The sequence below is a fragment of the Sarcophilus harrisii genome, chromosome 1, assembly GCF_902635505.1.
Source record: "Sarcophilus harrisii chromosome 1, mSarHar1.11, whole genome shotgun sequence".
Lineage (NCBI taxonomy): Eukaryota > Metazoa > Chordata > Mammalia > Dasyuromorphia > Dasyuridae > Sarcophilus > Sarcophilus harrisii.
The window spans coordinates 332,786,749-332,814,619 of NC_045426.1; the positions used below are offsets into that span (position 1 = coordinate 332,786,749).

Below are 27,871 nucleotides of genomic sequence, written 5' to 3' on the forward strand. Positions count from 1 at the left end.
TTGGATCTGCATCACCATTTAATGTTCTTTCTCTAAGGCAGGGCTTCATAACCTAGGATCCATTCCTCCCTTCTCAAGGGGTCAGGAAATAGATTTTTATATAGGTTTCAAATAGGTTCTTCAAGTTGGATGGGAAAAATTACATCTTTATTTTTACTAATCTCTGCTAACTGAAATATAGCATTTCTTCCCATTACTTAAAAACATTATTATGATAAGGGGTCTTTAAGCTTTACCAGACCGCCAAAGGGGTCCATGACCCAATAAAAAAGGTTAAGTACTCTTACTTTAGGTCTTCTAAGGTGCCAATGGCAAATGTAGTGATACAGACTCTATTTTGTCCATGAGAAATTTCAATGTTCTTCCATACTGCATAGTGGTTAAACTATTTTACAATTATTATAACATTCCTTATTATCATTCTTCATCTTCTCTGTTTTGATCTTTTTTACTTTTGCCACCAGCTGTACTAATCTCCCACAGTTATAGGAAATGACTTAAACACTCTTCACTGAGAAAATTGAAACTATTTAATTAAAATCCCCTTTAACTCCCTTTCTCAATATCACCCCCCTTTGGGGGACAAAAAACTTTTTTTTAAAAAGCATGATCATAATAGAGTACTTTTATGGTTTACAAGGTATTTTTAGATCATTTTGTTCTCAACACTGACTGTCCTTCCTCTACATCATACATTAAAAAAAAATCAGTCATCAGTTATCATAAATGTCTCAAAATGCAAAGAATTGGGAAGGCAACCATACAAGAAAGTGAACTTCAACTACATGCAATGTTTTATTATTTTTTAAACATATAAACATACATATTCACATTTATGCACACATTTAAATAATATCTTGTTAAATAATATTTAACAAGTAATAAATTTTTCTTCCCACTTAACTACCCTTTCATTCTTCTCTGCTTTTTCAGTGTTCTTCTGCTCCCCCCACTCCCTTCCTCATAACTATTACTTTCTACAATTATATCTCTCAAGTAGAGACTTCCCTCTACCCCCCCAGATAGAAGCTGTTCCATGCATACATATATAGATACACAAACACGCATACATACACACACTTACTTTGGTGAAATATATATACTTCCAAATTGTTCCCTAGAATGATTTATTAATTCACAGCTCCATTACCACTATAAATATGCTTGTCCTCCCACATCCACTTTAGCAATTGCTATTTTCATCTCTTGTCATATTTTTAAATCTGATAGATATGAAATGGAACTTCAGAACATTTCTTTTTTCTCTTATTATTTAGTGTCTCTGGTTTTATCAAAAATTATATTACTATGTTTGATTGTAGCTATATCTTGATTATATAATCTATTTTCTTGATCAGCTTTTTATTGTTAACAGTACCAAATAGTTTTAATCATTATTGCTTCATAATATAATTTGAAATATGATTCTGCAAATTCCCCATTTTTTTTATAATTTCTTGATCTTTTTGTACCTTGAAATTCTTTAGTTTTTTTGTTTTTCCAAATATATGGTTTATATGTCTGTTTTTTGTTTAGCTATGTAAAATGATACCTTACTTGTTTGATTGGTGTAACACCAAATCTATAAATTAATTTAGATAATGGTGCCATTTTTTTTTTTATTATACTGGCATAGCTGAAGCATGGGAACCATATCCCCCATGTCTTAAGACTTCCTTTGTTTCAGAAAAGTATTTTTAGTTCTGTTGGTATTAGTTTGGAGTCTGCCTTGATAATAGAACTTTTGGTTTATATATTCTGTACTTGTTCAGAATGGGATTTCTTTTCTTCCTGCTTAATTTTTTTTAATTTATGCAGAAAAACCAAATACTTTTGTGCATCTTGGTGGGCCTTTTATGCAGCTAAGTAGCAAAGAAAAAAATGTACCAGACCCAAAGTCAGGAAGACCTGAGTTAAAATGTGACCTTAAAAGTTTACTTTGTGACCCTGAACAAATAACTTAACCTCTGCTTCTATTTCCTCAATTGTTAAATGGGTATCTTAAAACATCTACCTTATAGGTTTGTTGTAAGGCTCATATGAGGTAATTTTTGTTAAGCACTTAATACCTTTCACATAGTAGGAGCTTAATAAATATTTCTTTCCTTCTTTACTTCCTTTTATTTTATATCCTGCTTCTTTATTGAAAGTAATATTTCAATTAATTTTAGATGAACTCTTAGGTTCTTTAGGTAAACCATCATATCCACAATTAGTAATTTTGTTTTATCTTTCCCTATAAATATTCTTTGAATTCCTTTTGCTTTTCTTATAGCATTTCTAGAACTATATTAAGCAACGGTAGTGACAACAGATATTTGTGTTTTATCCCTGATCTTAATGGAAACACTTCTAGTTATATTATTGGTAATAGCTGGTTTTTCATAGATATGGTTTACCATTTATAGGAAAAGCATATTTATTCTTATGCTCTCTTTTTAAAAAAAAACCATAGATTTTTATGTTCTATTGTTATGTTTTATTGATTTTTTTCTACATCTTTTAATTTAAAAATTATTTTGCTATTAAAATGGTCTGTTACATAAACATTTACATTTTTCCTAACCTTTAGTCATCCCTGATTTCTTGGCATAACTAGCCTGCTCATAGTAGATAATCTTTTGAATGCATTGCTATATCCTCGTTGTTACTATTTTATTCAGTATTTTTGCATTAATATTCATCATAGATTTTGGTTTGTGATTTTTTCTTCCCATATTTATATCTCCTTGGTTTGGATATTAAGATCATATTTATTTCACAAAAGTTATTTTTATAGGATGCCTTTTTTCCCTAACAATGTATAATTTGGAGTTGTTATTTAAATATTTGCTGGAATACATTTATAATCTATCTGGGTTTATCTTTTTTTCTTAGGAGTTCTTTTATGCCTCATTTCTACAAGATTATTATTTAATTTATTTTTTCTAGTTATTTTCATTTTTTTTAAGTTGCACATTTTTCTCTTAAGTTGTCAGTTTTGCTCACCTATATAAATGGGCAAAGTAATTTCTAGCATTTTCTTTTATTTTCCTTTTATCATTAATCATTTTTCTTTTTTTGGCTTTTGATATTGGTGATTTTTCCTCCTAAAAATCAACTTAGCTAATAATTTGTTCATTTTATTAATGTTTTCAGTTATGCAATTCCTAGCTTTATTTTTTAATTCGTTATATTTTGTCTGTGTTTCAAATTACAGGACTATCATAATTTTATGGGAAAGCAAAAAGTATAGTAATACTTAGTAGTCAAAAACTTCCTTAATTCCTTAAAGATCGAGTTGTGTAGGTTGATATTCAAACTGCATTTCAGGTACATACATAGCAATAAAACTAGGCTATATTTTAGAATTTCCTTTATCATAATAAATGAAAATAAGTCAACTACTCATTAGCCCTAGACTTTGCATGTGTGTGTGTGTGTGTGTGTGTGTGCCAAACTCCACCTTAGAAAGGTAATATTCAATGTTAAATGTTTAAATTTGCCATTGAAATGGAAAAACTCTATGGTGATATTGAGTATCTAATAATATGTTGGTATATTAGCATCAATATTTGAATGATGATAATAATCAGGTTTGAAAAACCTAGTTGCTGAATATCAAACTAGACAGTTATCTAAAATCCAAATAAATATTTGATATTCAGTGAAAATAAACTGAATCAATCTAAGAATTCACAGAGAAGGATCAGTTGTCATCCTTAAGATTTTATTTTTGGGATGTATATAGTTTTTCCACTGTAGTACTTTTGTGAGGCTTCCTCAGGATATGGAGGTGACTAAATTCTTGAAGATGATGGTATTTCTCATATACCCTCTGAAACTAGAAAGGCTTCAGGCACAGCTTAGTAGTGGACTTTTTGTCTTGTTTGAAGATTACTTAAGATCAGAGGGCCATTATCATTTACTTGGCCATCAGATGGTAGTCATATTTTTTTTACATCTGTTACATCTTATGTGTTACATCTTTTTAAACCCTTTAAAATCTTTGTTGTGCTTTGCCTTGTCAGTGTCTTTTAAGGCATGTCACCCAGAATTGAACAAGCAGTCTCATCACATTGCTGTTGACTCACTGAGCTTACCATCAAATAAAAGTATTTTTCACAGAAATAACAGTCTAGCTATAATTCTTCCATCTTCTAATAATGTAGCTTCTCTTTTAAAAACTCATTGCAAAATTTTATATGCATCCTTTTTGGTTTTGCTTATTTAGTTTTGGGAGACAATATGATCTAGCAGAAAAGAATGTTGGACCTAAGGGTCAAAAGACCCAAGAGTTAAATCTTGCCTCTGATAATAATTAGTATGTCTTCACTTTGTGACTCAGAGCCTTGAGACCCTAACTATAAAATTGGAGAATCATTGATTTTAACAATCAAGGTTGTTAGAAAGAAAATGCTTTGTAAGTCTTAAAACACTATGTGTGAAGAATTGTTATTTTGTTATATTATTTGGGAAATGTCTTCCTTTCTTCTTACATGCTTGTCAGTATCCTAATGATCCTTCAAAACAATGATCAAAATTTTGCTTCCTATTTTATACACCCACTACTCTTAATTTTTTCAGAATTTCTAATAGAAGATCTATGGCTAATCATAGACATATGTTGTTCCAGTTTTTGTACTTTTGAATTTTTTTTTAATATTATCTACCCAAATAGATTGTTAATTACTTAAGGACAGGAACTATGATTTGTATTCTTTTTATATCCTTAAAAAAAAAAAAAAACATTAGGCCAGAAATTCTTTTATGACACTAATAATTAGAAAAATGCAAATTAAAACCACTGAGATTCCACCTCATATGCACCATTCAGATTAGCAAAGTTGACAAAAAAGAAAAATGACAGATGCTATAGGAAAGCAGGCATGGAAACATACTGCTTGGAAAATTTATGAATTGGTCAAGCCATTCTGGGAAACAGTTAGAATTATACCCTAAAAGTCATTTAATTGTGCATAGTTTTTAATCTAGTGATATTATTATTAGGCCAGAGAGATCAAAAAAGAAGAAAAGTTCTCTCTCCCTGGTACGGAGAGGTCAGAGGGAGAAGTGATGGGTAGATATCAAATTAAATTTGTATAAATGAGGTGAACTAGTTTGATCTTTAGTCACTTCCATCTCTGACGTGCTGTGAACTACTTGGAAATAGAGAGCTATAGAAAAATAGTCCTATTAGTAATAAAGAATTACTGTTTTATAGAAGAATTATAGAACATATTCTAAATAGCCAAACTCTTTTACACGTAAAATTGACTATGTTCATAGCATTAAAATTCATCAGACTCCTTGTCCTCCAACAGTACTCCAGTCCATGACCAGAACTGTTTCCTCTGTATCCATGTTATATTCCTTCTTTAGGCCCTACCTGTGGTTTCTGGTTACACTGGGGAACAGACCCATGTTAAGCTTTTCAAAGTCCTCATTAAACTATCAGTTGCCTGACTTTCTATTCTGTTTTGTTTCCTCTGAGACAAATTAGACATCTACATCTTCATTCCAATTCTTCTTTCCACAATTCATGAAACCACCCCTTGTTTCTATAAAGCTTTCCCCAAATAATTTCTTGGTCTACTCTGTTGTCTAAATATGTAATTTTTAAAACTTTAATTTAACCCTTTGTTCATGTGAAAGGGAATTACAGGGGAAGGGTCATCAAGAACTATGATTTTGTGCAGGGAACTATAGTATAGGTATGCAAAACTTTTGCAATTTAGAATTTCCAGTGGCATGGAGAAGTTAAAGATTTTATCCATCTGTGATCATAGCATTAGTCTGGGCAGAGATATAACCTGAAACCAGGTCTTCCTATTTCGAATGCTAGCCTTTTATTCACTATGCCATCCTTGTATATTTGGTATTATTGTATTAATCAGATGTATGACTATATTCCAATTGGATAGTATGTTATTTTGTGTTTTATTCCATGATAGCTCCAAAAAGTCACTCAGTACTACTGAGTGACTAATCAAATTGAGGACACTACTAAGTACAATAAACTTTGATGCCTTAGGCTTTATTTAAGAATGTTGCCATGTAGGAACAAGCTGATAAAAATTCTTGAACAAGGAAATTTTCTTTAACTTTTAGTAGATCTAGCAATATAAGAGCTAGAACCCCCATATTGTCCAGAATGTTTATCCAATTAATAATATTAATAATAATATATACTTAACCACACTGTTTGAGGTATAGCTGCCATCCCTATATTTCTGTCCCTGTGAATTGCATAGAGTGAAATCTGCAATCCAGAAAATAATTATGTATACCTAGTTACTCTTTCATTGTTTCTTTGTCCATATGCCTATCTCATTTTTCCTTCTGACCTTCCTTATTCTTCTAACCTTAGAATCTAATATTTCTAGTATGTCTAGAGTTCATCAGACTTAAAAATAAGTGAAAAATAAAGATTTTAAGTTTACTCTATTTGATCTTGATTTTTTTGAATATACAATGCATGAACTTATTCCATTTGTATCTGATACTTAAATCCTGTGCATTCCATTCTTTCTTACTTTTATTAGGATGGTTTTTAATTGTATAATTATAAAGAAAAGGGAAGTAAATAATTTGGATAAAGCCAGATTAATAAATAATTAATTTCTACTGTTCATAATTAATTTTCACTGTCTTTTTGTAAGTCTGTTTTCACTTTAATCTTTCCTTTGCTAAAAAAGAAAGCCTTATTAATCTTGTCACTTGTTAATATTCATTTTACATTTTACCACTCATTATCTTTTCCCTGCAAGCTTTAAATTCCTATATATTCCTTATTTGTAACTTCAGTGTAGCTATTTATCAATGTTAACCCATTGACTGTATTCATTTGTAAAACCACCTCTGTTTCTTTTGCTTTTTTTTCTTGGTAGAACCATAGTTATTTTAGAATTCCCATTTTTAAATAGAAATACATAATTTTATTTTATTTCTCTTGAGAATTAAAAAAAATTTAGAAATGTCACTGATATACTTTGTTTTTATATCACTTTCATTTGATGAATGTATCCTTGCCCTTTCCTCCTATCCAAAAAGAAATTCCTTACAAAAAAAAGCAAAAATTATATGAAAGGAATTGGTCTGATTTATTAAATGGAAGCACAAATTGTTCAGTTATGGTCTAATTATAGTGACATGACTTCTGATTCTTTTTAGTCTTGTTTTCCTTGTGGTAATTATGTATACTCTTGCATTGTTTGCTTTGCTCCATGTAGTTCATATAAATCTTCAAATCTCACTTCTACTATTTATCATTTTGTATAGTTCAGTAATATTCCTTTATATTCATATACTGTGGTTTATTTAAGGACTTCCCAATTAGTGATCATCCACTTGTTTACAGTTTTTTTTTGCAAAATAGGTTACTTTTTTGTTTCTTTTTAAATTTATTTTTTATTATAGCTTTTTATTTACAAGATATATGCATGGGTAATTTTTCAGCATTGACCCTTGCAAAACCTTCTGTTTCAGCTTTTCTCCTCCTTCCCTCTACCCCCTCTCCTAGATGTCAGGTAGACCAATACATGTTAAATATGTTAAAGTATATGTCATATACAATATATGTATACATATCTATCCAGTTATTTTTCTGCACACACAAAAATTGGATGTAGAAATAAGGTAAAAATAATATGTTACTTTTAAAAAAAAATCTCAATTATGATCATGTTTTCATTATCTTCTGTTTTCTTCCCCAGAAGTCAAATACCAAAAGCATTTCCAGTTAATATCAAATTATAATTAGTTGGACTATGCTTAATTGCATTTATACTATATTGATTATAAATATATCCCATATCAGTATGGTACTTTGTGATTATCCTATTTTGTGTTAAAAACATAGATATAACATAGAATATATTCATTGATTTTAATTTCATTGTAGGAAAAATGGAAGTCCTTCCAGAAGCCTCAGTTTGGCTGATACTAGTTATAGGTGAAGCATAGACTATTTATAATCTGTATCCTCTAGAGCTAGTTTGTTGTATCTTTAGATTTGCCATAGAAGAAAAAGACGTTGTTAAAGTGGACCATGATTTTAATCCAGCTGTGAGTAGCTAAATGGCCAAAAAACAAAAACAAAACCCTACTACAAATCCAACAATAAAAAAATCAACCTACAGAAAAGGGTTGTTAATTGTAAATTGATATATATGAATAATGGAAAGCCTTAGCATTGTTGATTTTCATTTCATTTGTGGGAAAAACTCAAGTCAAAAATCACTAAAATTTGAAGTTAATAAAAATTTGTTTCATCAATCAGCCTTTCAGCTCCTATAGAGCTGTCTTAATAATGTCTTGATAATGGAGAATACAAGAGATGCCTTCAAAATTGTAGATAGAGCATAATACTTTGGTAACTACCAGATGATATGAGAAAAGTAAAAAAGCCCAAATGGCTCAAAATCATCCGTCCTTCATATTATAGATTTAAAGGTTATCTAAATCTTCTGTCATCTGGAATCTAAGACTCTACCCCGGAGACATCACTGTCTGATAAGTGAGTTTCTGCCTTATCTTGTCTAAAACCAGGCCTCCATGACAGCCATTATTTTCAGCCATTCATCCTGTGTTGCCCTTCCTTCCCCCCAGCCTTTCCAAATTCCCCTTGTATTGTATATCTCCCCCATTAGAATATAAGCTCCTTGAGGACAAAGACTATGTTATATATGCATTTATCTGTACCCTCAGCACCTTGGCCAACGGCTGGCATGTAGTTAAATACTGGATAAGTTGTCCTATTGATCTATCTTCTAAGTCTCATTTATAGATGTTCTTTTGAGTCTTATTCCATTATATCCTTAATTAATCTGTATTCTAATCTTTGTGGATTTTAGCTATTCAACATTTCCCATACACTGTTTTCATTTGGTACTGCTTCCACCCTGATGCCAGCCCTTATCTCCTTACTCCTGAATTATTATTAGGTATCCTTCTGGTTAGTCTCTGTGTCTCTAATATCTCCTCACTGCAATCTATCCTCAGCTATCAAAGTGATATTCTTAAGACATATGTCTGACAAGTGTGACCTCTTTTTCTTCCTTCTTCCTTCATTAAACATCTGCTTGTTCCTTTCAGCATCAAATAGGAAACCTTTATTGGGCTATTAAAGACCTTCATACCCTGGTTCCTTCCTACTTTTAGAATTTTCTTAGACTTTACAGTCCTTCACATACTCTTCAAAGGATATACCATTTATACAAAGACTGTGGCTCTAAATAATATGCTCCATCTACAAACTCTACATTCTATAATTATTGGATAGAAAGAACATCTCAAAAAAAAAAAAAAAAAAGGAAGTTCTAAATCAAAGGTATCAGTCATGCAACTGGAAAGATTGTAGTCTACAGCACTCCCATTGTACCTAAAACCAGATTAAAATTTAATTGGGAAATATTTAACAAAATTAAAAAAAAATACAGTTTGACATCTTGGTATCACTGATGTAAACCACTAAAGTTAATCTTTTGCCTAGTCCTCATTTGAAGAGCAGTTGTAGCTTTCCTAAGTATGTTGATGGTGACTTCTTGTGGGTTTTTTTTTTTTTTGTTGTTGTTGTTGTAGTAATTTGACTTTGTTTTTAATAAATAGTACTTTTCCACAAAGTTTATACTTTTTGAAGAGCTGTTGCTTTACCAGAATATTGCTGTTTTCTCTATACTATAAATAACATTTTGAATCTAGATAGACTTGAGAAAAATATTTTTTAAAAAAATGTGTTCTTTTGACTAAGATAGACTTGAGAAAAATATTTTTTCTTAAAAAATTAGTTATTATCCACAAAATAATGTAAAATACCCACTTATTTGTATTTTCTTGCTATGTCTTTCACAAGTTAGTAATTACAATTACAAGTGCTCAATCACATATCTTTGAAAATCTTAGTCAAATAAACCATATGTTCCATAATCCTATCTCATTTATCCTGCAAAATCATTTAATTAAAAAAAAATGGATCTATGTGTATGCATATATATATATATATATGCATACACATAGATCCATTTTTTTTGTGTATATATATATATATACACACACACACAAAAAATTGGGGGCTCTTCTCTTTCCTGCAACATTTATCATGACAAAAAGATTTGATTGTTTCTTTGAATTTGGATTTGGTTCATTTGAATTATGATTGGACATATTAATATTTTGGATTTAAATTTAAAACCCTTTACTTAAATAAAATGTTATAGTTACACATATCTCAATGAGACATTCTCACATATACACTTTCAAGTAAAGAAAAATAGTAAATTCCTTCAAATGGTTACTGGCAGTTTAGTAATAGGAAATAAAATACGCTCCTTTTTACCAAACTTATTCACCCCATTACAATATATAATAATAGGTTGTTACTGTGGGGAAAAAAGGAAAGAAAGAAACTGGGGAACTTTTCTGGGCAAAGAAATCAATTTTTATTAAAAGAGAGTTCCCACCCCCCCCCCCCCCCCCCCCCCCAGTATGATCTGAGACCCTGAGATACAAAATTCACATTTATTTATAGGTCACATGTTCATGTATGGTGCAACAATGTCTTTTACTTTTTGCAGGTCATTCCTTTACATGATGCAGGGCTTTGATATCTTATTAATGTCTTTTACATTCCAGAGGGCTTTTATTCTTCATTATTTTAATATAAATATTAATATACAGATAATGATTATTATGGTCAAATGCTTAAGATACACACTTTATAATGATTATAATCACATTCCTAAGATTAATACTGGGATTCTTTTGGGACTACATTATTAAAACACAAATTTTCAAACAGGACTATACTCTTACTATAAATCACACAATTACTTTTAATTCTATTAAAATTTTTGTAGCTAACAAATGACTATCAAAGCAATACAAAGCAGAGAACTCAAGATATTGATCTCTCCTATTACATTGCCCAAATATTGCAAATGAGTCTGAATAAACAAAGCTATATATATGAATTGCTTAGAGGATTACTAGAATAGAATATTATGGGGGGAAAAAGTACTGGATTTGTTTGACTGGACTCAGCTACTATCTGCTTATATGACTATTGTTTCTGGGCCCCAGTTTTTTCATCTTAAAATTATATGGTTGTCTTAGATACTTATTATTATTATTAGATAACCATTTCACAGGCAGGATAGCATTTTGAGGTTATTACTTTGGGTAGATCAGTGTTTATGTAAAATCTTTTCTAAATATTTGTAATGTATTTGATAAAATAATAGCTCATTTTTCTATAGTGCTTTGCTACTTACAGAGTGAGTTTCTCAGTGTAATAATATTTTATTACCCCTATTTTACAGATGGGAATCACTAAGATTTAGAGACATTAGCATCTCAGAATAGATGGCTTTCCAGTGTTTGTTTGAATATTTCATGATGTTGGGAGCTCACCACTTGGAGTCACCTCAATTTTTAGAGAAACTTTAAGAGTTCTTTGTATTACTTTTTCTGATCTCCATGTGAGCCCTTGTTTTACATGGGTTCTCTGTAAAAGAGTCTTTAAGGCAAACATACTTTTGGCATTCTAATAACAGCCCATTGGAGTTGTACACTGTGCAGTAAGTTTGAATGCTGAGCAGTTTAGCTCAAAAAAAGACCTTGGCATCTAGTACCTTGTCTTACCAGGTGATTTTCAGAATCTTTCTAAGACAATTCAGATGGAAGTGATTTCATTTCTTATATGGTACCAATAGACTATTCAGGTTTCATAGACATATAACAATGAGGTCAGTACAATAGTTCTATAGATCTTTAGTTTGGTAGGCAATCTTGTGTCCCACCCTTTCCTTCAGAGCCTCCCAAACACTGAGCTAGCTCTGGCAAAGCATTCATTGACCTCATTATCTATGTGTACATTCCTTCAAACTATAATGCCACAATAAGTAGTGAACTTATTCACAGCATTCAGAATTTCTCCATTTGCTATAATTGATGGTTCCATGTATGATGTGGTGCTGGTTGGTGAAGAACCTGTTTTCTTGGTGTTGGTTGTAAGGTCAAAATTAGCACAAGCATCAGAAAATCAATCCATATTTTGTTGAAACCCAATCTCTGAGGCAGTTATGAATGCAAAACTTTATGAAGCTATACAGAATATTTGATCTTTTCATCCTTGAAATATTTTGAATTTGTTATTATGTATGCAGAGTCCAGAAAGGTTATTGTATTCTTTCAGCTGGTCTGTAAACTACCATTAATGTGCCTGAATATTGCATTAGCCCTGTTGTATTATATTGTGTTTATAGTGAAATCAAAGTCAAAGGTATTTGTGAAACCTACCTCCAAACTATATCTCCTAAATCTTTTTAACATGATTGAATAAATCTAAATTTCTCCTTGTCATATTTCATCTTTTTAATCTTAGTTCTAGTTTGGAGCATTTTTTTAGATTACTTAGTCTTTCATCTAAGGTGTTAGCCAAACCTGTCAACTTGGTCTCATCTAGAATTTAGATAAAGATAATAATGTCTTCATCCAAATCATTGATAAAGTACTTATTAAATGCCTCAGGCCATATGCTAGTTTTTGAAGGGAAAAAATTGTAAATCATTTCCTTTCCTCAAGAACCTTATAGTCTAGCCAGGAGAGATTGCATAGACATGTACTTATATAGTTATATATATAAAATAAATACAAGATGAATTTGGTGGGAAGGACTTGCTACTGAGGAAATAAGAAAAAGCTTCTTGTAGAAGATAATGCCTAGTACTGAATCATGAAAGAAACCAGGATTTTTGAAAGATAAGAGATAACAGGGAGAGAGCATTCTAGACATCAAGGTTGGCCAATGCAAAGATGAAAAGACAGGGAATAGAATAGAATATATGAGAAATATCTTGACTGGAAGAGTAATAAGGGGTTTTAAGTCTGAAACGCTAATGATTTGATATGGAAACTGGATGAAAGAGTTAAAAATGATACTGAAGTTAATAAACAGACTGAATAAAAAGCATTTTAAAGTGTATATGCCAGACACTCTGCTAAGTTTTAGCAGTACAAATATAAACAGCAACAATTCCTGCCCTCATAGAGTTTACATTCTAGTGGGGGGTTGACAGGGGGAATTTATATAATACATATAAGAGAAGTTTCTAAGTTGGAAAGTGAAGATGAGGGTAATCAAGGATGTGAGGAGACAATATGGGCTTTCTTACTATCTGGGAAGGGACATTGAAATCTGTTTCTGAGCAAGATCAAATGAAAGCTCATCTATCAGAGGTCAGAGTCCCATGTGTGGGAACCAAGTTCTAATGCTATGTGGAGGAGAATCAGAATATCTGTGACGTGAGTTGAAACTGCCCAAAAAGTAACTGAAAGAATGGTAGTACCCTTGACAAAAATAGGTAAATTTAGTTTTGGGCATGCTGAGTTTTAGATATCTCTGCGACATTTCAATTTGAAATATGTTTGCTGAGGCAGAAGTGATTCTCAGAACAGATTAGAGCTATAAATGTAGATCTGAAAGTTATCAGCAGAGATATAATAAATATATGTAAGATAATGAAGTCAGCAAAAGGAAAAAGGATAGAGAGACATAAAAGAAGAGAATGTAGCACATAATGCATCCTCATTTCTGGGCTCTTATGGATGATGAGCTAGGAGATCAAGAAGGTATGGCCAGATATGAGCATACGAAGAGAGGACAGGAAGACTTTTTTATTCTTATGATACTTGTAGTGCCTATATCACATGACTATTGGAAAGATCACACGAGCTCATCATTTAATGTATATGTCTAACCTTAAAGAGCTATACAGTTATTAATAATTTACGATTGCTGTTGACAGAATTCTAATAATTCCTCCCCTCCCTGAATTTAAAAGAAAATTCCTTTCTTGGTAATAGTGAAGCTGAAAATGACATAGTCAATTTCTGTTGAGATTCTCCTCACTTTCACATGATTAGGCAATTTTTAACTTGAGTCACAATTATACCTTGAATCGTCATTCTTCTCATCATTTCCTCTGTCTTCCCAGATTGTACAAAGCTTCTTAGGAGTTTTTTAGATAATTTTTTTTTTAGCAGAATGAAACTTGCATTGAAGAAAAAATAATTTATATCTTTTGAACAGGAAGGTATGCTATAAACAATTAAAAACATTTCACTTCTGTTTCTTTGTACCTCTCTCTTTCTCATTTTTAACCTCTGAACCCAGTGGTCTTTAGTGTGGTTTCACCTTCAGATTCAGTGATGTCCATATAAGTATGTATTTACCTTCTTGAATTTGATTCAGTTCAGTATTTTAAAAGATATTTCTCCATATAGAATGCTGTAGCAGATATTAGGGAAGATAAACAGTCCAGTAAAGACATTGTCCTTGTCTCCATGGAGCTTATAATCAAATAAACTCATCTATTTAACTTTAGTTAATCACAGAATATATATATTGCTAGAATTACAAGTGATTTCAAGTGGTCATCCAATAATACAACTTTCTCTTTTCATAGAAGAGGTAATTGAGGCTCAGAGAGGGGGAGTGAGTGACATGACAACCATTTTATAGCAAATCACTGGCAAAAGCAAGATCACAACCAAATCCATCTGACTTGTAGGGCACTTCCATGAATATTTAAATTGTGTAGAGGTAGCAATACCCATAATAACTGTAGATTATAAAATTATCACGAAGAAGGAAATTCTGATGTCTGTAATCATTACTACTTTTTTTTTTTAATAGAAAATGAGCTTCCTACTTTCATACTGTTCTGATGAGTTCTATGTATGATGATTACATTAAAAGAGTACAGTATTAGGGCTACTCTGATTAGCAAGAAGAGAAGAGAAAGATTTGTATAGACTCGACTAGGGGAATATATTAGTGCACAAGTCATAACACAGTGCAATGACACTTTCCAGAGGGTCTTCGCAAATATTTGTTGCATGAAGTATGCCCATCCATTTTTATGTTATAGTAATGAATTAAAGAAACTATATTCCCTAATGCCCATAAATTCATATGTACTTCCTTATGTCAAAATATGAAACACTTTTCACTCATTTTCTTGGCTCTGTATTTTGGTATATAGTCATTTTAAATAACTGTTAGAATCATAAACTATCAGATCTAAAGGGACCTTAGAGTTGAATTATCCCCTATTTTATTGATGAGGAGCATAAAGCCCAGAAAGGGGAAACAATTTACTCAGAATTTTATAGTTAAATGACAGAACCAAGATTTGTATGCTCAGTCAGTACTATTGCTATCAGTGCAGGAATATTTTATTAATCCTAACTTCTACCATGTTGTTACCCTTTTACAAGTTTTGCTATTGTTCTTTTAATTTGATACCTATTGACTTTTTTATAAGTTTTTAATCTGAGTATTTTTAAAAAGTTCTTTCTATCAGGTTGATGAGCCTCTTGCTACCCTCATCTTTTACAACTATTATGAGAATGTTCTCAATGTGTATAGTGTATGTAGAGATATTAGGGGTTCCATAGCCATCTGATATGTGAATTATTTAGATGTCTTAATGATTTTCTTTACTTTTACTATTTGATATGTAGACATTTCATGCATTTTGCTTCCATTAAAAGCAAGAAAATTTAACATTATTAGTTGCTAATAATTCCAAACTTGTAGAGCTAGCAGGCAAAACTGTTGACTTAAAATAGATTTTTGGATTATATGTAAATTTAAATTGTCTATAATACTTCAGCTTATCATTAGCATGGATAATGAAAAATGGTTGAATATTATTTTGCTATCAAGAGTTTAAGTGTTACATAGAATTAATTTTTGTTTTAAAAGGAAAGGAAGAAATCATGGAAAATTTTATTTACTTTAGAAGCTAAGGTAATTTTTAATTGCAAAGAGGATACAAAGTACATGATTTATATGAGACATAAATTATCTATTTGGTAATACATCCATTTTCCCTTAAGCTTTAAATAACCTTTTAAATAAATACCCACTGGTTAGAAATTAAATTAATTATAAATAAATATCCTTTCTAATGTATCCTCATGAATTGGGTGAACTCCAATATTTTAATATGGTGTTAGCTGTTTCAAAGTACTAAACCCAAGTCCAAATAGAAAAAATGTTAATCATATTAATGATTTTAAAATGGTAGTGGGAAATGCTTTCATAGTGACTTATTTCCTTTATGTTATTTTAAACATTAAATACTTTGATATGATTGAACATATGAAATGCACTAAAATTAAATTCATATATTCTTAGCATGGTGTGACAGTATTATTGACTAGAAACTGTAATGCTTTTCATTGAAAATTTTGCTGAATATTGAGGGAAGAAGGCTGGACACAAAACAAAGAATCATTTATTTAGAGCTAGAGAGGACCCTAAATGTTTTCCAGTACTACCTCTCATTTTTTAAATGAAAAAACTGAGATCTAGGAAGGTTGAGTCTCTTGCCTATGACCACATAGCTTGTGTCTTAGATGGTATCCAGACCCAGATCTGATTTAGGTCCAGAACTCAGTTCAATATTACACAATTCCTTAAACCCTGTTAGAAGATCTGAATTTGAGCCTTGGCTCCTGTGCTTTCTAAGTCATGTGATTGTGGCCTCATCATTTCCTAGGATTATAGAATTTAGATCTAAGAAGTACATTTGAAATCCTTTAGTCTGGTCTTTTCAATTTCTGAATGAGGAAGCTGAGGCTTAATCTCAGCCTATGGGAGTAGAAAGAATAGGTCATATCCATAGTTTTTTTTTTTTTTTTTTTTTTACTCTTCCAGCTTTATGCTCCTTTGTCTTTCCTGTCTTTGCTATATATACTAGCTATCTTACTCTAAGCAAGTCACTTCTCTGTGCTCCAGATGTCTCTCTAAAACTCTTTAAGTTGCAGAGAAAGTATAGCTTGTATTGATAGAGAGAGTTCTTAGTAGGATCATCCAACAATTATGAAATTACATGTTGATTTTCTATCCTGTCTTCTTTTATAACATGATATTTAATGAGATTAAATCTATAAAGCATACCCTTTAGATGTGAATTTCACCTTTGCCTTCTGTTCATATAGATGCTACAAATTAGACTGTGGTACCTATTAATGTATTAAATGCCTAGTGGATAACACAGTACCAGAAATGGCTAATTAAGTAAAGATTTTTTTTTTTATTATGGAAAAATTATAATTAGTTGAATTTAATGAAATACATTATTGCCCAAGAGGCAGTCAGTTGCAATGGACGGAGAACTGGCCTTGGAGTCAGAATGCACTTTACACGTGTTGGCTTTGTGGCCTTGGGTAAACCAACTTAACCTCTCAGTGCTTCCCAAAAACCCTCTAAGAAAATAATTTGCATAGCATTTGCTGATCTACATTGATAGAAGGAGTTTTTATGGGGGAGTTTAAACTCTTCAAACTCTTAACTATCTAAATCTGTAAAGGAAAAATTAACTGACTTACAAGACTTAGAGAATAATACAGTAATAGCAGGAAATTTTAATATTCTCACTTTTGGACAAATCTAACAGAAAGAAAAACAAAAAGAAAACATATTGAATGTATGAAATGAGCATAGAATGAAAGTAATATGTTCTTAGTAAACACTCAGTGACAGTATTATTGACTAGTGACTGTATTATGTTTAACTGTGTTAACTAGTGACTGTATTACATATAACTACTAAACATTGTAACTTAATGGAAAGAAGATTAGACTTGGAACATAGGTTCATTCACTAGATCATTTAATTTAACACTGAATAACAGAATTGAAACTAGAACTAAAATACTTATGATGTTTTTTAAATGAGGCAGCTGAATAGTACACTTATTTTCATTATCACATGGAATCTTTACAAAAAAGCTATTACAGATAGATGTAAAAAGATAGACATATTCTTTACAGGCCATAATGCAATAAAAAATAGCCATCAGTTCAGGGAGCACAAACAAAAGACATAGACTCAAAAGCAACTTAACAATAAAATCCTAAATAATGAGTGGATCAAAGAAGAAATGATAGTAATGAAGCAAAAGAAAATAGTGGTGAAAAAACATATGTGGGATCTAGCAAAAACAATCCTTGAGGGGAAATTATATTCCTAAAACATACTTCAACAAAATAGAAAAGGAGAGGATTAATGAACTGAATATGAATTTTTAAATTAGCTAATAGATAAACCCAAAATGTGCACAATAAAGGAGATAATGAAAATTAGAAGAGAAATAGTAAATTGGGAATAAAAAGACTATTAGAAATGATCAACCAAACTAAAAGCTGGTTCTTTGAAAAGACTGACAAAATTGGTAACCCTTAAAAAGGAGATAAAAAATGAAATCAATAAAATAGCAAAAGAACAAGGCAAAATCAAATAAAAAGTATCATAACCTGATAATGCATAATTTTAAAAGCTGAGACTACAAACAAAATAGAGAAATGCTTTCAAAAGTATAAACTAACTGAAGTCTGAATTAAGATCTTAAACTATCCAATTAATCTCATTGAAGCAAACAAAACTAAAGGAAGGGAGTGGGGAGATAAAGATCCTGCAAGAGAAGAAGAGAAAAAGAATTGCTGATCCTGATGGATTTTTAAAGAGGAATTCAATCAAACATTTAAAGAAAAAATAGTACCAAATATTCTCAAAAATTTGAAAAAGAAAGCAGTCCTCCAGATTCCTTTTGTAAGACAACCTAAAGCAGAATGCCTAAACCAAGAGGATATAAAAGAGAGAGAAAGAGAGAACTATAGGCCAATATCATTAATAAATATAAATTTAAATTTAAAAAATCTTGTCAATCAGACTACAGCAATCCACCCAAGCAATTATTCAACATGACCAAACTTGATTTATATCAAGGATACATATCTGGTTTTAGAGGAAGAAAACAATCTATATAACTATATTAAAAACCAAAATATACAAAGCCGTGTATTTATTTCAATAAGATGCAGAAAAATCCTTTGCCTAAGCAATATACATATTTGTGCTTAAAACCCTATTAAGTATAGGTAGAATGGAACTTTAAAAAAAAAACAGAAAACATCTTTATTAAAAAAAAAAACAACAACAACCTTATGAACTGGGGATACTTTAAAAGCTTTTCCAATAAATATAGGAATAAAGCAAGGGTGTTCATTCTCCCCACTGTTATTTGAAATTAAGAGTGTAAAGAAGAGCAAAACAAAAGATATAAACTATTGATTTGCTGGTGATACAGTAGTCTATTTAGAAAATCCTTGAGAATCAGCAGATTCCCTAATAAGGACAATTAGTCAGCTAAGTGACTCAGTGGATAGAATGAAGAATCTTGAGTCAAGAATACTTGAGTTTAAATTCATCTTCAGATACTTCCAAACTGCATGAGCCAAGCTGAATTTGGTTTTATTTTCTCTTTTTAAATTCATATTAACCAATGATTTATCTATTTATTGGTTTTTTTCCATAAAACCAATTCCTACTTTTATTTCTTAATTCAGTGATTTTCTTGCACTCAATTTTATTAATCTCACCACTAATTTTTAGGATTTCCAATTTAATATTTAATTGGAGGTTTTTAGTTTGTTCTTTTTGTAGTTTTTTAAATTGTATATTCAATTCATTGATCTGTTCTTTCTCTATTTTATTTGTTCATTTTCTTTGATTGCTCTTGTTTTTCCCTATTTTTTTCCTCTGACTTTTTTTTGTAAATAAATTTTATTTTTTCCAATTACATCTAAAGATAGTTTTTAACATAAATTTTTATAAGATTTTAAGTTCCAAGTTTTTTCCTCCTCCTCCCCCCCTCTTCCCAAGAAAACAAGCAATCTAATGTTAGTATAATCAGGTTAAACACATTTTCATATTGTAAAAGAAGAAACAGAACAAAACAAATACACATTACACCCCCCCCCCCACCTTTGAAAACAGTAACAGAACAAAAGGAAAAAACAAACACACCTTCTCCCTCTCCCTCCACCCCCCATTGAAAACAGTATGCTTCAATCTGCATTCAGATTCCATGGTTCTTTCTCTTGATATGGATAGAGTTTTCCTCATGAGCTTTTTGGAATGTTTCATTGTATTGTTGAGAAGAGCTAAGTCTATCATAGTTGATCATTGAACAATGTTACTGTTATTGTGTACAATGTTCCCCTGGTTCTGCTCACTTATCAGTTCATATAAGTCTTTCCAGGTATTTCTGAAATGCACCTGCTCATCATTTCTTATAGCACAATAGTATTCCATTCCATTCAGACATTCCTGAGTTCGTTGGCATCCCTTCAATTTCCAATTCTTTGCCACCACAAAGAGAGTTGCTATAAATATTTTTGTACATGTAGTTCTTCTTCCCTTTTTTTAAATGGTTTCTTTGGGATACAGACCTAATGGTGGTATTGCTGGATCAAAGATTTTCTTATTTGATTTTTGAAGTCCTTTAAAGTTCTTCCAAGAACTCTTTTTGGGCTTTGACATTTCTCTTCAAGATAGGATTGCAGTTTTTTACTTCACTATCTTCCTCTGAATATGAATTTAATTTTTCTCTATCTCTGTAGTAGCTATCTATGCTCAGGTTCTTTCTTCTTTGTTAATTTTTTTATTTTGCTTTATTTTTAGCAGCTTATTGTTGTAATCAGGTTCTAGTGGTAAAGTGTAGGAAATGGTATCCTAGGCCTCAGATCTTTCTTACTAATATTTTCTGAACTCTGTCCAGGTGCTCAGCTTTAGGCATTCCTCTCTCCCTAAGTCATGGTTAGGGCTCCCAGACTTGCTGTCCCTGCAAACATTCTTGTTCTCTGCTGTCATTTCTATGACAGCAAACTTTAACTCTCCCTGAGGCTCTGAAACCAAAACCAAGGATTCACTTTTCCTGAAATACCCACTGCCAACAGGGTTCCTGTCCCTCTCCTATAGCACTCATCTGTTATGTGCCAGTTGCTTCTTGCCAGCAGCTGCAGCCTAGGACCACATCTGGTCAGCACAACTGCGCCTGCCATTGAGAGACAAGAAAAGGGGCTTTCAGTCTTCCCCTACTCAGCTGCGTAACCCCCATACTGTCCATGAGGTGAAAGCTTGTGAAACTGAGCCTTCTTTCTACCCATCTATCTCTGGGACTTATATGTTGATTCAGGGAAGTCAGCCTGGACGTGCTTGCTCTTCAGTCAGAGCCATACCTCCATTCCTAGAGGTTGATTCTTTCCTTTTAAGTTGTCTCAGAAGGGTAACTACTTTACTCTGACTTTTTGTTTATTTTTGCCACCCTATGTTCACTTTGTGGAGTAATGTGGAGTTTTCTGACCTACTCCACCATCTTCCCAGAATCCTGTAGTTACTTTTTTCATCCCTGAGAGGAGCCATTGCATTATGAATCATGCATCATTGATTGTCTAACTGACACACTGTTTGGTATACTTAAAGAACTTCTTTTTCATTTAGCATTCCTTGCCTACTTATTCCTCATATTTTTTCAATCTGACTGACTTCTAGTTTAGATATACATCTCAGGTTCTCTTTCACTGGGCTTTGAACAGTTTTTTCTTTTACATAAAACAAACAACAAAAAAACCCCAGCTTCCTCTTTTACCATTATTAGCATTTGGAGTTGTGCCTTTTTATTGAATTGGGGGAAAGAGAGAATGGAGCAAAATGGAGGCATTTTTTTGTTGTTGTTCTCATTTGAATCTATCAAGAATTTTGAATAAAGGGGTTTGAGGTTATTTGTTTTAAATAGCTACCAAGTTTCATTTGGGTTTTTTACTTGTATCTTTATTTTATTTTTAATTTCTCTCTACACACATACACACATACACTTCACACATATACCCTTTTATTTTATCTATTTACTATAAATACTATACTATACTATTACTATAAAAATGGACACATAATCAGATTGTTTTTACAAACATAGGTATCAATATGTTTTAATAGTGGTGAAAGACTTCTGATAGCCATTCATATTTAGAAAACACTCTATGAAACAATGAAATTTGGCCAAAGATTATAGTTACCTCACTTATATTCTTCCTGAAATTATTTTTACTCATTTTAAATGAGTATTTAAAATACTCCCTGTCCCCATCCATAACAATGATAACAAAGAACCTAAGAGTAATTTATTATTGTGCTTTAAGTTTTGTAAAATGATTTCTTTAAATTAACCCTATAAGATAGGTGGTATAAGCATTATTTATTCCCATTTTACAAATAAGGGAACTGAAGATCAAGAAAGTCCTTGATCAAATAACAATTGTTAGAAGTGAGAGTTGGTTTCAACTCTCATCACAGATTGTGTGATCAACAACACTATGGCATCAACACAGATTCATCAAAGAACATCCAGTTCATTTTATTTGGGTAAATACCATAATCTTCTAACTACTTCCATCAATTTCAGAACCTTTAAAACAATTAACATTTTTTAGCATTTTTCTCCTTTCTGATGAATATGAATATACATTTTAAAAGAAATAATAATTTGAGAAATAAACAGTTCATCTGATCATATACATCCCTCAGCTTTAGAAGGGGAAGAAATGATTTGAGTTTTTTTCCTTTTGAGTTTATTATTTTTATTTTTCAAAGCATCAATATTTTTATTCTGTCCCTCTCATTAACCCCTCATTGAGCAAATTAAAAAAAAAAAAACTCAAATCATATTTACATAGACCTGCAAAACAAATTTCCACATTAGCAATGTCTAAAATTTTATAATTCTTTCTACATTTTAAATTCATCACCTCTCTGAGAGTATATTAGTGGTAGGGTCCATCTTTATTCTTTTGGACCTGTGAATATATCATTATGTTGATCAAAGTTCTAAAGTCTTTCTGAGTTGTTTTTCTAAGTTATGATGGTTCTCTTCAACAATGAGAAGATCCAAACCAGTTCCAATTGTTCAGTAATGAAGAGAATCAGCTACACCCAGAAAGAGAACTATGGGAAATGAATGTGGACCACAACATAGCATTTCTACTATATAAATGGCTGTACCATTTCTGCTGACATACTTGTACTTGAGTTCATTAAGATTTTCCTAGTTTCCTCTGAAATTGTCCATTTCATCATTTTCTGGAGCACAATAATAGTATTTAGATTGGATTATTTTGACTCATTAGTTTTGAAAATAAAATTTATCCGTTTCTTTTTGTACAGCAAAATAACTGTTTGGACATATATATGTATATTGTATTTAACTTATACTGTAACATATTTAATATGTATTGGTCAACCTGCCATCTGGGGGAAGGGGTGGGAGGAAGGAGGGGAAAAGTTGGAACAAAAGGTTTTGCAATTGTCAATGCTGAAAAATTACCCATGCATATATTTTGTAAATAAAAAGCTAAAATAAAAAAAAATTAAAAAAAAGAAAATAAAATTCAACTAACCACAAAGGAAATAGAAAATTAAAATTTAAAATAATATAGATTACAACTTTATATATGAGTAAATTTCTGAAATTTCTATAAAAATCTATACAAAATCTATAAATTTCTATATAAGTGAGATAGGCTATGAGTGAATATTTGGCCAAATGAAATTTGGTCATGTATCGTCAGATGTATTATTTCTATAAACAGTAATCTCTATGTTTTTTCCTGTGTTTTAGGTATGTGTTCTTTTTGGACCCATGCAATGTGGACTTGGTAAAACGGAAGATCAAGTCTATTGCTCTGTGTGTAGCAGCATGTCCAAGCCATGAATTGAAAACAATATATGAAGTCCAGAAGTTTGCGGAAAAGAATGGTGAGAGGGTATTAAAGCTAACCACTCAAGTAATGTTCCTGTCCTGCACCTGTTATCAAACATTTTGGGTTTTTGGAATTCAAATATAACTTCTTTCATCCAATACTAAAGTAAATAAATACTTATGTTCAGCACTAGTAAACTAAATGGAGGTTTTAAAGAAGGGGAAAAGCATAGATAATTTTTGTCATCTAACAAAAATCTCAAGAGAAAATTGGCTAAAACGTTTGAAGTGGTATCACAGGAAAAAGGAAGCATATTTGTTCTGTTTAGCCTTAGCTTCTAAGGCTAAACTAGGAGTAACCATGGGTGAAATATGCACGAAGAAATTGGTTTGATGTGTAGAGAAAAACTTCCTAACAATTAGAACTGTCCAAAAATAGAATAAGCTGTCTTGGGACTTAGTTACATCTAAAGGTCTTTAAGGAAAGACTTGATGACCTCTTGTTGTATATGATATAGAGGGGACTTTTTTTCAGGTATAGATTGGACTAGATGGTATAGTTAGTAGCTGGGATCCCTTTCAGGTCTAGATAGATAAATGATCCTGTGATCCTTTCTAAATCTGTGATTCTGTAATATTTTTGTATTCTAAACATAATATGTTGAGAAAATGTGAAGTATGGAGCTTTGGTATTATCTGGGAGAAATCCTATATAGCAGATTTTCTGACTTTAAGATCTTTTGGATTTTTTTTCAGTCTGTAATTTCCAGTTCTATTCCAGTATTCCTTTCCATAAAATCAATCATCATTTTCAGTCTTGTTTAGTTTAGCTTCTTTCAGAATACAGTAACTCTTATGATTCATATTGCTTCACTGTATGGATTTTACCCTAATTCTTCATTCTTCTGATATGTTAATCAAGCTCGAGTCTGAATATAGTCAACCTAAGGACCTACTGACTTGCTAAAGCTCTGTTTTGCTTTGTAGGATTCAGATGTGATCCAGGATAACCCTAAAGGGTGTATTCTCATCACCAGACTTTTCTTTCTTTAAAAGACATTGTTATATTTGTTTCTAACAATATTTGCATTTAGAACTCACTCTCTCTCTCTCTCTTTCTCTCTCTCTCTCTCTCTCTCTCTCTCTCTCACACACACACACACACACACACACACCTTTGCTGCCCTGCAATTACTTTTAATAAAGAATTAAAACACTTTTGTTATTCCAACTTTTCCCCTCCTTCCCCCCACCCCTTCCCCAGATGGCAGTTATCCAATACATGTTAAATATGTCAAAGTATTTGTTAAATGCAATATATGTATACATATTTATACAGTTATCTTGCTGCTCAAGAAAGATCGCATCTAGAAAGAAGGTTAAAAAAAAAAAAAACTGAGAAGGAAAACAAAAATGCGGGCAAACAATAACAGAAAGAGTGGAAATGCTATGTTGTGGTCCATACTCAGTTCCCATAGTTCTCTTTCTGGGTGTAGCTGATTCTCTTCATTACTGAACAATTGGAACTGGTTTGGATCCTCTCATTGTTGAAGAGAACCATCAGAATTGATCATCATATAGTCTTGTAGTCATATACAATGAGCTCCTGGTTCTGCTCATTTCACTAAGCATCAGTTCATGTAAGTCTCTCTAGGCCTTTCTGAAATCATCCTGTTGGTCATTTTTTACAGAATAATAATATTCCATAACATTCATATCCCATAACTTATTCAGCCATTCTCCAATTGATGGGCATCCACTCAGTTTCCAGTTTCTGGCCACTATAAAGAGAGCTGCCACATTTTTGTACATATGGCATGTACATCATTTCTTATGAAACATTAGTATTCCATCACACACATAATATGTATATATGTGATGAGGGATAGATATGGGGTACCTAAATGAAATTAGAGTTTAATTGAGGTCTTGTGGCAGTTTGGGGTACAGAGAGTCAAATAGAGCTCCCCTGCAACCCCTTTGGATTTGGCACAAGGATACGGCATTAAATGAAGTCTAGTGGCGGTGCAAGGCCCCCGCAAAGGAATTTACAGGCCTGAAAAGCTAGATTGATAAAAGAGGTTTATTATGAGGTTTGGAAGTAAGTTTAAAGTATAGTTAAGGAAATAGGTGAAGGCAGAGATAAGAAGGGCACCGGAAACAGGGTTCCAGTGGACAGAGCTCCCTGGCATGCCAGGAGTAAGGCTGGCATGTTTGGAACCTCTGCAAAGAGAGGATTTTAATTTGGCTCTTTTATAATAAGAGATTCGGCTAAAGGGGTCTGTGGGTGGACTCCCAGGTTGGCTCCTTTGGCTTTCAGTGGGGGCTTGAGTTTGCTTGGTGGGGGTTGGGAAACCTGAGCAGATCATTGGGCTGGGACAGCCCAAGTTGGCTCAGATCCAGGTGGGAGCTGGGACAGGCCTGGATCTTCTATTGGAATTCAAAGGGACCAGGATTTGTGAATCAAAGGTCCTATGGATTGATAATCCATCAGCTAGGAGGGGTTGGGAATCAGAAAGAAAGGAATAAATCAATTCTTAAAGGGACCACAACCCGCATCATATGCACATATCCAAATGTGTGTGGTGGGTGTGTGTGTGTGTGTGTATGTGTAGTGATGTGTTTAACTGTTCCCAAATATATGGTCTTATGTTTTGTTTTCAGTTCTTCATAACTATTTTAAAAAATGCTTCTTTGAATATTTTGCTCTATAAGACCTTTTATTCCTTTGATCTTCTTTGGCCTTATACCTTATAGTAGGATTTCTGGGTTGAAGGATACAGGTGTTGTAGTCAGTTTCTTAGCAAAATTCCAAATTGCTTTCCAGAATGGTTGAACTAATTCACAGTTCCACAAAGAGTATATTTTGCTTGGGTAAAAATTTCTACTAAAATAATTAGGTTATTTAATCATGGTGATATAATAGCCCTTAAGACCCCTGTGATTATCCAAACTTAATCCAAACTTGATTATTTGAGTTTTTGTCCTTGCATCCCCAATATCTAGCACAAAGCCTGTAATGTAGTAGGTTTGTAGTAGATGCTTGTGGAGTTCCATTGACTCCATATACTCTGGAAATGACTATGGTCAGGAAAAGAACTTTTATTATGGCTATCTTATGTATTACTATGTATCTGTTCAATCAGACATCCTGGAAGTCATGTTACTTTTACCCCAAGAGAAACTCAATATGATAGGTTCTTTTTGTCACAGAAACATTAGTGATAGGAACAGAATGCCACAACTTAATACTAGGTGAAGCAACTTTCGGCCAAAACTCAACATATTTAGTTGGAATCAAAATAGCCTGAGATAAAAGACCAGTATATGACTTCAACAACAATACTAGATGATGACCAGTTCTGATGGATCAGGCCATCCTCAGCAACGAGATCAACCAAATCATTTCTAATGGAGCAGTAATGAACTGAACTAGCTATACCCAGAAAAAGAACTCTGGGAGATGACTAAAAACCATTACATTGAATTCCCAATACCTATATTTATGCACACCTGCATCTTTGATTTCCTTCACAAGCTAATTGTACAATAATTCAGAGTCTGATTCTTTTTGTACAGCAAAATAATGTTTTGGTCATGTATACTTATTGTGTATCTAAGTTATATTTTAATATATTTAACATCTACTGGTCATCCTGCCATTTAGGGAGGGTGGGGGTAAGAGGTGAAAAATTGGAACAAGAGGTTTGGCAATTGTTAATGCTGTAAAGTTACCCATATATATATATATATATATATATATATATATATATATATATATATCCTGTAAATAAAAGGCTATTAAAAAAAAAAAAAAAGACCAGTATATGTGGCAAGTAAGATCAGAGCACTGAATTTGATGCCCTCTAAGATAATTTCTAGTCCTAAAATTTTGTAAATCTATAAAATATCAATTCCTGTTGTTCCAGTTAGTTTTTGAGACCTAGAAGTATTTGCAAAAGAATTAAACCAACCACTGCATAAAATATTCCTTTATTATTAGTACCTCTATATTTGTACAAAAGAAGGTATAAGATTTTAAAAGACAAAATGGGAAGGGAGAAACAGCAAGGGAAGTTTATAGCCAGAATGATCTGGTCCTTAAATGTGATAGTCTCCAGACCAAAGCATGAAGAGGAATCATTCAAAAAGCAAATACTTTTTAAGCATTTATTATCTTTCTTATACCATGATAAACACTCAAAATGCAAAGATGAAACTGAAATTGATAGAGTTTTAAGTTATACCTATATTTAAGGGTATGATATGTGTTAAGAACCAAC

General features: G+C 32.0%; 1 protein-coding gene across 2 annotated transcripts in view; it reads left to right on the forward strand.

Annotated features, from left to right (window-relative positions):
• The window catches only part of SLC44A1 (solute carrier family 44 member 1), a 184,995-nt gene that overhangs the window by 80,931 nt on the left and 76,193 nt on the right, over positions 1 to 27,871 (forward strand). For both annotated transcript variants that reach the window (XM_031945566.1, XM_031945567.1), the window contains exon 4: positions 23,508 to 23,644. In XM_031945566.1, the coding sequence (XP_031801426.1) occupies positions 23,508 to 23,644 (137 nt within the window). The remainder of the gene's footprint in view (positions 1 to 23,507; positions 23,645 to 27,871) is intronic.